The 13,140-nt window shown below is 31.1% G+C and overlaps 1 protein-coding gene and 1 long non-coding RNA gene across 2 annotated transcripts; both read left to right on the forward strand.

Annotated features, from left to right (window-relative positions):
- The first annotated feature begins 1,783 nt into the window (after positions 1 to 1,783).
- Positions 1,784 to 10,071, forward strand: LOC107848727. Its single transcript, XM_016693499.2, has 5 exons — positions 1,784 to 3,280; positions 6,234 to 6,301; positions 8,801 to 9,112; positions 9,193 to 9,298; positions 9,386 to 10,071. The coding sequence occupies exons 3-5, from the start codon at positions 8,802 to 8,804 to the stop codon at positions 10,049 to 10,051; spliced, it is 1,083 nt and encodes a 360-aa protein (XP_016548985.2). The 5' UTR covers positions 1,784 to 3,280; positions 6,234 to 6,301; position 8,801; the 3' UTR covers positions 10,052 to 10,071.
- A 191-nt stretch (positions 10,072 to 10,262) lies between these two features.
- LOC124888639 lies at positions 10,263 to 11,576 on the forward strand. Its single transcript, XR_007047184.1, has 3 exons — positions 10,263 to 10,668; positions 10,744 to 10,924; positions 11,442 to 11,576. It is a non-coding gene; the product is annotated as an uncharacterized LOC124888639 (long non-coding RNA).
- The last annotated feature ends 1,564 nt before the right edge of the window (positions 11,577 to 13,140 follow it).

Below are 13,140 nucleotides of genomic sequence, written 5' to 3' on the forward strand. Positions count from 1 at the left end.
TCAATGAATTCACTTCGATATTATTTTTAAAAATTGCATGGGTGAATAAATAAATTAATAATTTTATTAAATATGAAAAACACTTAACTAGAAATTTAATATATTCATTAAACACAATATAAAAATATTAAAAACAACTTTAAATTAAATTAAGAAAAATTATCACGACTATAAAACGATACCTGAAACACGAGAAGAAAAGCACTATAACTAATACCTTAGGTGGAATCAGATATATATAAATAAAATTTAGAAGTTGTATCTCAAATTTATATCTTACCAAAATAATTTCAGGTCCTTGTTGTCGTATTTCCTCAATCCAATTTGTTTACAGTAACTTTTTATTTATGATCGACCATCGATAGAGACAATTGCGTAGATATAATCTGTGTACAACAACAAAAACGATATCTCAAGAAAAAACACTTTAATATCATGAGAGGCAACAATACATTCCTATTTTTACTTAATAAAATGTGTTCAGTTGATGAAAAAAAGCAACAATACATTTCTAAATAATCAAATTATTAGTGATGAGAATATAATAAAAGATAAAATGAGATGTCTAATAGAATGAGATGTCTACCTTTTCAATATTGATGAATATGCAAATAAACGTCCAAGAAAAATTCTAGTCATTATAACAACATACAAACATATTTAATATCAGCAACAACAACATAAATACATACACGTAGAATTTTTTCCTACTTTGCTAATAGTACTATTTTTATGTGGTAAGTGATTGTTTCCGATAGATCCTGCTAGAAGTAATAATAATAATAATCAAATCAAAAAATAACATAATCAAAAGTTACCGTAAAATTATACTTGATTGAAATGGTCAGATACTAAAAAAAAAATTAATTAGATTTAATTGATACAAAGATAAAAGATCATAAAAATTCTACCATGCAAATACCGATCTAGAGAAATTTACAATTCAAATGAAGAAAGAGGAATTAATAGGAACATAAATGACATTGTAATAAAAAGCGAAACTTACAGGCAACCCGAAAGTATAATTCTTTTTTATAAAAACACAGATTTATAGTTAACAAGGATACTACGAATCGTAGTATTTGAGAAGGATACTAATTAATATAAAAATACTTTGCATATTTCATATATTACAGCTACCACCTAATTTTTTTATTTTTTTTTTAAAAACAAACCAATTCTTTTTAAAGAAAAAGTAAGCCAACATTGTGATGATATATATCAATTATAGTGAATGTCAAAATCTATCAAGATCTATTTAATGTCTATTAGGATTTGATGTATATGTCTTTTAGAATTTGATGTATATGTCCTTTAGTGTGAAACTAGGAGCAAATTTTTTCTGTAAATAGAAGGCCTCAAGAGAAATAACAATTACTCTCTATTCTCTATTTTTTTTTTTTCTCTATTCTTTCTAACAATTACTCTTTATTCTCTGTTTTTCTTCTTTTTCTCTATTCTTTCTTGTTTTATAACATGTTATTAGCACGAGACTCTACCGTCGACTCTACTGTCTCAAATTTGAAGGCTAAGGCTAAGGCTAAGGTATTATTATTTTTTTTCTTCTTCTTTCTATTGCTAACAGTCTTACAAAGTGAGAGTTCGGTGCCCTTCAAAGTTCGGGCGAGAACTATATTTCATGAGTGTTGGACGCTAAAATCCACCTAGATGCTATGGGTCTTGGAGACGTCATAAAGAATGAAAACACAACATCTAGTCAAAATCGTGCTAAGACTATTATTTTCTTATGTCATCATCTTGACGAAGTTTTGAAAATTGAGTACCTTACTACTAAAGATTCATTCGTATTGTGGAATCACTACAAAAAAAAATCTTATTTTGCGGCGGTTTAATTGGGGGGTCACTATTAACCTTCGAAAATTATATCGAATTGCGGGGGTTTGTGTAACCCCTTAATTTTATTACAATTGACCCCCGCTAACGTTTAAAAAAAAGTTAAGCGCGGGACGTTTAATATTTTCGCACCAGTTTTTAATGTTTCACTCATTTTGTCCGCTAAAATTGGTCCATTTTAATGTTTCACTCATTTTGTCCGCTAAAATTGGTCCACCCTCAATTATTCCCTCAAAAGCCCTAATCAATCTCCCTCACTTTGGTAAATTAGCTCCAACTCAATTGAGAAGAATCCAATTAACTCTGTACAACACCAAACTCAAGTTGCCGGAACGATCTTTTGCGTGCATGTTTTCTTATTTTCTTGTTTTCTAAGTTTGTAAATGGTGCTAGTTTTTAGCTTGATGTTATTATATAAATGGTGCTAGTTTTTAGCTTGATGTTAATTTTTTCAGCAGGGTTTGTTTAATTTTGTTGTTTTTAACGAACTTATACTTGAAATAATGATAATTTAGCTATGAAATGCTCATTTTCTTTTTGACCCGACCCGTTTAATTTCTTATGTTTTATGGGTTTCCTCAGCTTTGGACTTGACAGTACCTTTCTTTCTATGCTTGCCGCCATAGGGTCTTGCACAACAGTGAGTTATTTTCATGGAGTGGCTTTGTCTGTCCATTTATGTTGAGGTTTCCCTAGTTCAGGCTTTCATGAGTACCAACATTTTGTCCTAAAAAAGTTTTCTTCACTAGTAAATTTTGTATTCTACTGTTTTAAGTTTAATTTCTAGTGGAGATGCTCATTTTCTGCAATGATCCAACTGGTGAGATTCTTTGCCGTTGACGGTTATGGACTTATGATATCCGACAAACTATTGTAGACACGTGATTTTTGATCCTTGCTAAATTTTAACTTGTCTATTAATATTAAATATTTATATTTATATTTAATCATATATTTTTTTTATTTTTTTATATATATTTTTATTTTAATTTTAAAAATAATATAAAAATAAAAATATACGTTTTCTTTTATAAATTTTAATAAATAAATTGATAGTTTTAATGTTATTTTATTATATTAATTTTTGTCTATTTATAAATTGTTAGTGTTTTATTAAATATAAAATTAATTATTATTTTATTATTAAATTATTTTTGAATTTTGAACTTCCTTATCTGTTAAAAAACCATCCCCCCCCCCCCACAAAGATAACTACTCCCCCAAAAATTTCTGTATTTAAATGATTCCTCCAGAGAAACAACGTAGAGACATATGATCAGACAGTATCAGAAAACACAAAAAAAAACAGAGAAAAATAATTCACAAAAAATAAAAATAAAAAAAGAGTGAAAAGAAGAAAATTGAAGCTGAAGTTTCGTTCCAAATTTTCGATGACGAATTTCATTGTTCAGTCTAAATCATTCAGGTTTTTAGTCAACTTTGTATTTTATTTTGTAAATTCTCTGAAAAATATCATAATATGACGGTTTTAGTGATTTCATGGACCATTTAATATATGTGATCCCTGTAGTGTTATGTTTTATTTGTCTGATTATTCGAATCAATGTCTGTTGTTCCTTAATTATTCGTTGAAATTGTTTTTAAATGTGGAGATATTCTTGTAAAATTTATATGATGATCTAGTTTTCATTGAAAAGAATTGCAAAAGAAAAGAAAAAGAGAACGATGGTTATCATCAAAGCTTGTTATCACCGCTGCTTTGAGAAGAATTCTCAACAATTTTGTTCATGCTAAATACTTGTTGAAGTTGTTCTTAAAATCTTTTTTGCATCTATATTGATACTGCGGGGTAGTGATATACATGATATCATCAGTGCGGGTACAAGAAAAGGCGAGATTAGTGTGTCTACTTTGCATGTTATTTGCATACTTCTGATTTGAGGGGTGTTTATCAATTTAATGGGGAAAAGGAGTCCATTTCCTTCTCCAAATACAATTTATTTTCCATCTTGTTTCAACTGCTATGAAAGTTTAGCAGTATGATAATTTTTTTTTTTTTTTTTTTAAAAATCTATTTCTAGAATAGTAATTTCCATACAGATGGGTCATTAAACAATCAATTTTGTTCTTAAAGAGTATTAAGGCAACGTGAAACATAGTAGCATGTATTAGTAGACATAGGGTGTTTCTTTAGAATTAATTTTCATCATATGTTAATTTTGTCCTTTTCAATAATTAGGCAATGATTACAACGAAATTCAATTTCCAAGAAGTTGGTATATGGTCTTTAACAAATGTGTTGTGAATTAGTATAAGATTAACGTTGTTTTATTATTATAAAATCCTTGTTGAAAAATAAGAATTATTGTTTATTTATTTTTTAATTATTATTATTATTATTTTTAAATGATGATGTAATATTGTAAAATCTACTATTATTTTATGCTTTGATTCGAAATAAAATTTGTGATGTAGGGATAAATAAAATTTAAAGAGAATAAAATTTGGGAATTATGATAAAATTAGAAATAATATGGTTAGCTTTGTGTATTTGTATTATTATTATTATTATTATTATTATTATTATTATTATTTTGTTTTATTTTATTTTATTGTCATTAACCAAGCTTAATAATTATTTGTTAAATTAATTAATCGTTTAAAAATGAATTTTTGCTCAGGTTTACTGTTAAGGTTAGGTAACACTTCGAATACGCAAACCTTCAAACTTTAGTCACGTTTAAAAATATTCGTCTCAATTAAGAATGCGGCGTACGCATCTTTCTGAGACATTTAAATTTCAAGGATGCAATAATGCACCTTGACAAATATTTTTCTAAAATTAACTTTCTTCGATTCATTTAATATAAGAAGTTTAAATAGATATCTTTAATATAATAAAAATGAGTAATGTTAGGCCTTTAAACATAAGTTATCAAAATAGTTTAAGTCAAGATAAATCAATAAAAGCGACTGCACTAGAACCACGGGACTCGAGAGGTGCCTCACACCTTCCCCTTGGTCAACAAAATTCCTTACCCAGTCTTTTATTTTTGCAGACCAATAAAGAGTCATTTCCTTTTGACTAGGAATTCAAAAAGGTGACTTGGAACACCATAACTCAATTCCAAGTGGTGACTCTATAAATAAATTAATTCTTATTCAAAATTGTCACTTTAATTTGAAAAACCCTTCGACCTCAACCCTTCGGGCGAAAAAGGGGTGTGACAACTATATTACTCGGACTCTTAAAAATGTGAACGGGTGTGTATTGAATTCGCCAAAACTAATGTATTTTTGGAGAATCTGACAATCTATGCAACTTAGCTGAGAAATACTCATTTTTGTACCTTTTGGAAGCCTCGTGAAATGGTGCTCTCTGTTAGTGTTCTCGCTGCTTTCTCTATTTTTTTTTTCTTGTATTACGTCAACGTGATTTTGTTTATTGGGTGGATGGATGGTGACAATTGAGGGGACAAGACTTGGATAATTTTGTTGAAGGTTGGTGTGTAGTGTGCACTCGTGTGATCTCTATTTCTTGGTCAGTTTTGTGCTTGTTCTGCGATTGGAATATTAGTAAGCTTCGAAAGGAGGTGGTTCTCAATCTTGTCTGGCATTTGTAGTGATTTTCTAGGTGGTATAGACTTAACCAGCTTTGCACTTAACCATTTCATTCTTTCTGTTCTTGCAACCACTAGGTTATATAGAGCTGTAGATTCTTCTTTACATGAAGAAGCCTTATTTGTCGATTTGTGTTGAGGTGTTTTTCTTGATGTTTTTCTTGATGCTTTTAATGACAATTATTAAGATCTTCATTTTAGTTTTCTTTCTTTATCAGAATAGTTCCCTTCTCTCTTTGTCAACATTAATTCAATAGTGTGTATTTTGTTGCTATATTTGTTTTCTGAATACTCCAGTATGATATGATGACTGTAATAATGGTTAAGATTTGGAGAAATCAATATTTGGTATCTAGTATGGCATCATGTGAACCCTCTTTGTCTTTTGGTCCTCGCAGCATAATCTTGACATATATAAAGTATATATTAGTCAGGTCTTCAACACAAATGGGGTTTTCAATCTTATTTTATACTATAGCTGTAGTGATTCTTATGTTTTATGAATTTCGTCAGCTTCTTTTTGTGTTTGCAGCCATCGGGACTTGCAAAATAGTGAGTTATTTTTATGGAGTGGATTTTTCTGCCTATTTATGTCGAGGTTTTGTAGTTCAGACTTTCATGAGTGCTAAGATTTTCACCTAAATCTCATGAATTTGAGTTTTGGTTCTAATAAAAGGAACCAAAATTTTTGCCTCGAGGTTCAGTGAAAGACTTAATTTTTACATATTGAATTTAGCAACAGTAACAATGGATGTTGGTTTGTGTTACTAATGGATAATTTTTTATTTTTATTAGCAGATTCTTGAAACAAAGTCCAACTCACGATTTTCTCATTTATATAAGAAGGTCCTAGCTCTTTCTCTCAGGTGCAATCTCTATATTTACATTTAATAATTTGTTTAGAAATAAAATACTTTAGTTCTTTGATAATCTGATTTTGCTTTATCACCTGCTCTCTTAAATGTGTTCCAGATTAGTTCTTAACACATTTATATAGATAAATCTTAGATTGGAAAGCCCAGGAACACACCTGAATATGAGCATGGTTTGAATCAGTTTCTGAACTTTGCGCTTATGAATGCAGCTGTAGGAAATAAAATAAAATGTCCATGTCATTTATACTATTTTCAAAAGTGGCAAACCAGAGATATAGTGTATGCCCATTTGATTTGCAAGCAATTTCCTCAAAATTATGTCACTTGGGTTATGCATGGAGAGAGTAATGTGGTGAATAACTCTCCAAATATAGAAGCTATTCATGATATACTGCCTTCCAGCAATCCCATAAAATTATTGATTAATGAAGCATTTCAGGGCTTAAGACATGAGAGTATAAATATAAATTCATCACAAGTAGATGGAGAAGAAGAAATGTCAAATGACATGCCTGCTTCGAATAATACTGACTTTCTTGAGTTGCTTAGAGATGGAAGTCAAAAATTGTATGATGGGTCCAAGTACTCAAAGTTAGAATTTTTGTTGAAATTGTATCATATTAAGTGCTTGGGTGGATTAAGTGACAAGGGAATGACAATGTTACTAGATCTACTTCGAGATGCATTTGATTTTGTAAAGCTCCCTAGTTCTTTCTATGATGCCAAGAAAACCATCAAGAAATTGTGTCTTGATTATATAAAGATAGATATATGCTAAAATAACTGCATGTTATATTAGGGAGATGATGCTAACGAGGAAACATGTAAACATTGTCATACTTCTAGATGGAAACCTATAAAGAATAGTGGTAAAGATCATGCACCTGATACAAGTAAGAAGATAAAGAAGAAATCTGCAAAAATTTTGCGTTACTTTCCATTAAAACCAAGGCTGCAAATATTGTTCATGTGCTCCAAGATTTCTGAGCATATGAGATGGTATGGCGAGGATGTTAAAAATGATGGAATTTTGAGGCATTCTAGAGATGGTAAGGTATGTAAAAGATTTGATACAATTTTTCCTGAATTTGCTTCTGATTTTTGAAATGTATGATTAGGCCTAGTTAGTGATGGTTTCAATCCATTTAGGATGATGAGCACATCTTATAGCATATGGCCAGTCATTTTGGTTCCATATAACCTCCCCCATGGTTGTGTATGAAGCAACTAAATTTCATCCTCTCAATGATCATTCCAGGACCGCGTATAGTTGGTAATAATATAGATGTATATCTACAACCCCTTATCAAGGATTGAATGAATTATGGTATGAAGATATGGAAATATTTGATTCATCAAAGAATGAAATGTTTAAAATGAGGGTAGTTCAATTAGCGACTTTTCTGAAATTGATATTTTATCTGGTTGGAACACGCATACTGGTTTAGCATGTACTTTTTTTAATTTTGACGCCGAACCTTGTCTACTTTGTCATAGTAGAAAATGGTGTTTTATTGGTCATCGCCGATTTTGGACAAGAAACCATAGATTTAGATTGATGAGGCATCATTGTTTTGAAGATATGAAGGAGAGGAACCCATCCAAAAAGTTATCCGAGTCAGATATTTTGCAACAAGTGAAAGATATTGATGTTACCTTTCAAAAACCAGTGGAAATGAATGATAGAAGAAAAAGAAATAGAGAAAGGAGTCGTGGGGAAAGTTCAACTCAACAATGGAAAAAGAAAGTCATATTCTTCCAGCTTTCATATTAGGAATTCAACCCATTGCCCAATAATCTAGATATTATGCATATTGAAAAGAATGTGTTTGATAATGTTTTGTACTCAATGCTAAATGAAACAAGAAAATCAAAAGATCATGTTAAGGCTTGAAAAGACCTACAAGATATGGGTATAAGACCCAATCTATGGCCAGATGAGAAGGAAGAATGTCGGCTTGCTGCATTTTCAATCCCAACTAAAAAGAGAGTCATCTTTCTCAAAACTTTTAAGAATATCTCAGTGCCGGATGGTTATTCAAGTAATATTTCTCATTGTATTGATCTGAAAAAAAAGCGAATATTCGGATTAAAAAGTCATGATTGTTACATCATTAGGAGTAATTATTATCTATTGCAATTCGCAATGTTCTTCCAAGCCATGTTGTTGCAGTTTTGGTAGAGCTTTCATCTTGCTTTAGACTTCTCTGTATGAAAACCTTAAGCCTCTCGGACTTGGATAAGCTACAGGAAAGGATTGTTCTCACACTTTGTCATTTAGAGATGTTGTTCCCTCCATCTTTTTTAATTGTAATGGTTCATTTAGTTGTCCATCTAGTGGATGAAGTAATACAAGGTGGTCCAGTACATTATCGTTAGATGTATTTTGTGGAAAGGTAAAATATTTCTTATTTAGAAACTCTTTAAATTGATTTTGTAATAGTGATTAAAAGTAAGTGCTAGTTCTAATGTCATTTTATCTTTTAATAGAATGTTAGGTCATTTCAAATCTTTTGTGAGGAACAAATCAAAGGCTGAAGGTTCCATAGCTGAAGGTTACATGGTTGAAGAAGCTTTAACTTTTTGTTCCCATTATTTTGAGGATATTGAGTCAAGGGTAAATAGGCCTAAACGTGTAAACGATGAATCATATCAAAATAAGGCTTCTAACCGATCATCTATGTTCCCTCGACAAGGTAAATCAATTGGGGCACCTTCAACATTTCTCTTGACCGTCTTAGAGAAGAGTCAAGCTCATCGATATGTGTTACTTAATTGTGTAGCAGTGCAACTATTTATAAAGTAAGAGGTTAATCAATTTAATATTTTAAAATAATTATAAAGTAAAGTGATTAAGTTTGATAGATATAACACCTTTGTAGTGAATTTAAGGATCACATAAGAAGAAGTTCAAGAGGTCGAAGACCTTCAACAACAGAGGTGGAGAAGAGAGTTAATAAGGAGTTTGCTGATTGGTTTCCAAAAAGAGTGAGTAAATTGCATTAGAATGTTTATATATTCATAACTTTCTGTTTTACTTTATAATATTTAATGAAAATAATTTTGTTTATTTAGATTATGAATCCAGATATCGCAGACACAATCTCTACTGATCTACAGTTCTTAGCCCGAGGTCCAAGCCTAAGTGCAAGAAGGTTCAGTGCTTATAACATCAATGGATTCAAATTTTGGACTTTGTCCAGAGAACAAGGACTGAAAACTCAAAACTATGGAGTTTTTCTTACATTTGACACCTCCTATATTTTATTTAATGCTGATAGAAATGCAAGGCAAGCAGAGTTGCCTTATTATGGAAAGTTGGAAGATATTATAAAGCTTAATTATTATAGTCAGTTTAGATTTGTGCTCTTCAAATGTCAGTGGGCTGATACTACTCGCGATAGAGGGTTCAAAAAAGATGTTTGGAATTTTAATTGTGTCAACTTTTCTAAGTTGATTCAAAGTGGTGATCGTGAGGATCATGATCCTTATATTGAAGTGTCTCAAGCAAATTTGGTCTATTATGTTGCTGATGAAACTGATAAAGGGTGGAGTGTAGCTTTAAATTTAAAGCCAAGAGATCTTTTTGACATGGGTGAAAATGATGAAGAAGAAATATATGAGAATGAGTCATACCAGCAACAAGAATATAAACGTTTTTTTGATAATAATTATGAAAATATTCAAATTGCAATAGAGAAAATATGTCTTATAGGAATTAAGTTATTTTATTTGATATGAAAATGTTTAATTTTGATGAACTGCACATTATATTATTATAGTAAGGTTTTTGGTAGAAATGAACGATCTTTTACTAAGATTTTTGGTAGAAATGAGTGATCTTTTACTGAGATATCTTTTTTCTTATTTGTGTTCTGGGGTGCTAAACATTATATAATTGCTATGCTGGCCATATACTTATGGTAAGTGTTTCTAGTTGAAAATATTTTCTTAGAGATAAGTTAATTCATTTCTTTTTCTAGTTGCAGGTAAAAAAAATTCATTGATGATCTAATAGAGTTTGTTTTGTTAATTATAGATATGTCAAAGAGAAAGTGTGAACATAATGTTTTGAAGTCAATTCAGTCAACACATACTTCAGAAGATGCATTCATATCACAAGCAAACAAGTCTAAAGTACCATTAACATCATTTCTTCAATCGAAACCTCGAGTAACATGCTCATTCTCAAACACATCGCAACTAAATCGATTAGTTCAAGACACAACACAAAGGAATCCAAAATTTAGGCTGCTCCATTAGTTCAGCCCGCAATAAATCAGGAAACATCAATTCAGCCTCCAGCACGTCAAGCACCATCAAAATTGACTTCGTCGTTTTAGTCTGTAGCACAGCAGGTACAATCACAAGTTGCTCCATCATTTCAACATGCAATATATCAGGAACCATCACAATTGCCTTCATCAATTCAGGATGCAATAGAGCAAACATCATCCGAACAAGCTGAAGTACAGCAAACACCATCAGTTCATGTTGCAACATTACAAACACAATTGCAATAGGCTCCATCATTTCAGCCGGTAGCAGAACAACCACCGCCCAAAAAGTATACTGATCGCAAGTCAAGCAGATATTGGACGGTAGATGCAATAGGTAAGATTGTATAGTTCATTTAATTTTTTGCATCTGAACACACTATTATCTTATGTGTTCCAGATCTTTGGCTGTTCTGTTTTGAAACTATGATTTCCAAATAAGTTATTAGAAAGTTTCAGAGTGGTCATGTGACCTGAAGGTGATAATAAGATTTGATTTTATCCCTTACTAATTGCTTAATCTTATTCTAATCATTTTGAAATTTAAAGTTGTTTTAAATAAGTTTGGTGCTAGTTAGCTTTCCCTTTAACTCGATTACTTTTTGTGCTACCATTTTGTTGGGTTCCAAATACTCACTAACCTTCTCTTCCTAGAGTTGAGTTTAGATATCATTAAGCCAATTCATAGAATTATTGACCCTCTGTTTAGTACTTCCCAATGCCTTAGTATGTAGTTGCTTAAGTGGAGTTCACACCAAAATTTATACATGCTGGACCCTTCATACTCTGCAAAAATTTTTCATCATCAGTTAACAACAACACTTACTATATCAATCTTCTTTGTTTTTTTAAAGATTCAAATGGGGCTGTGAAAAGACGACATCTGAAGGTTAGTCACATGTTAAATTTATCCTGTGATGAACGTGTCATTGTTGAATTTGATGACGTTGCACCAGTTGGAGAAGCACAAGGTCTTCTTGCAGGTTTTATTGGCATTTTAGCAATTGACAGCTCTATTTTTCCGATTGAGTTTGTGAAATGGAGTGATTTACCTGAGTCATACTTTAATTATTGTTTTGGTCATAAATGTATAAAATTTATATTTTTATAACTATATATATTAGCTATTCATACTTTATAATTGACATGTTTATAGATAATCTAACCAGTATTTCATTTCTAAAGCCCCGATTTTTTTTTCAAACAACCGAGTCAATTGTACGACGCTATGTTTATAATTCTATATCAAGAAAGTGGAGTGCGAGGAGGCTAAAGTTATGGGACAAGACCTTTGACCCGCTTAAGAGCAGATCTGAACTTATGGATAATGTTTTCAGTGGAATTTTAAAAGAGCAATGGACTTCTTATGTTGATTATCGTTTAGTTAAGAAAACACAAGTATGTTCTTAAATACTTCATTTGGAGCTGAACTTATTGTTTGTATATTGAGTTCAAGTATTTCTTTTCAAAAAAATGTGCAAGAAAAATGTTGAAAATCGAAAGAAACAAACTATTCCACACAGTGGTGGTTCCAAATCTAACGTGAGAAGAAGAGCTAAAATGGTAAAATATATTTGTTCACTATATTTTAATTTAGTTTATTAAACATGAATCTGCCCTTAATTGTGTTAAGTTAATTTTGATTGTAGATGATTGAGACTGGACATAAACCCGGACGATCAAAACTTTATCTTGCTACACATAAGAAAGAAGATGAATCATATGTTAATGAGGCAGCAAAAGAGATTTGTGTAAGTACCTCTGTTGAGCATCATTAACAATGTATAGTATTGATCGTGCAAGTGAAATTAGTCTTGTCTGTTGATAATTTTCATGTGGAAATTTAGGGCCTGCTTAGTTGAAATGAATTGTGTGACTAAAGAGCTTTTAGTTCAACATGTTCACAAGAGGTATTGTGAGCGACATGTATGTTTTCTTCTCTTTCGAGGCATGTTTGTTTGAACTTTGATATGCTAGGTCTGCTAGCAGTTTGATAACTACTTGTTTAACTGTAAGGGGTGATTAAGAGGCTAATAAGCTATTTTACTTGCTAGCTTGATGGTATCTGGGCAAGATTACTGCTACTCAGTAATGGGGTTTGATGTTTTTTTCCTGAAGTTCCAAAAAGCCTTAAAATATGAAGAGTGATCCGCCGACTTAAACAATGGAGACGAGTGATTAAATTAATATATTATTCATCTGCAAGAAAAAGACAGATCAGAACCTTGTTAGTATGCATGTGATCCAACCTTTGAATTACAGGAAAATAACAATCAATCAAGCAGGAAAAAAAGTAATCATAAGCCGAAAACTCAACTGTTCTGTTTGCATTTATTTTCTTATATAAGACTCTTATATAATAAGAGATAATTAGATGAATCTCCGCAATTACTATGAGCCGAAACATTCCATGATGAATTTTTTCTATTTTACATTCCACGACAGAACATTCTAGACAGTTTATGTTTTCTATTTTAGTGGAACCAGGCTCATAACGATGCTGAAAGTTATCTACCAGATAGCGGGGACTTTGGTTTTAGGGAGGAAGTTGTG

The sequence above is a fragment of the Capsicum annuum genome, chromosome 11 (assembly GCF_002878395.1).
Source record: "Capsicum annuum cultivar UCD-10X-F1 chromosome 11, UCD10Xv1.1, whole genome shotgun sequence".
Taxonomy (NCBI): domain Eukaryota; kingdom Viridiplantae; phylum Streptophyta; class Magnoliopsida; order Solanales; family Solanaceae; genus Capsicum; species Capsicum annuum.

What these genes read in the sequence shown, in the direction of transcription:
- LOC107848727 (XM_016693499.2), top strand. Translation starts at nt 8,802, where the DNA reads ATGTTAGGTCATTTCAAATCTTTTGTGAGGAACAAATCAAAGGCTGAA. An exon ending in GCAGTGCAACTATTTATAAA is followed by an intron (nt 9,113 to 9,192) that starts GTAAGAGGTTAA and finishes ACACCTTTGTAG; the next exon opens with TGAATTTAAGGATCACATAA. An exon ending in CTGATTGGTTTCCAAAAAGA is followed by an intron (nt 9,299 to 9,385) that starts GTGAGTAAATTG and finishes TTGTTTATTTAG; the next exon opens with ATTATGAATCCAGATATCGC.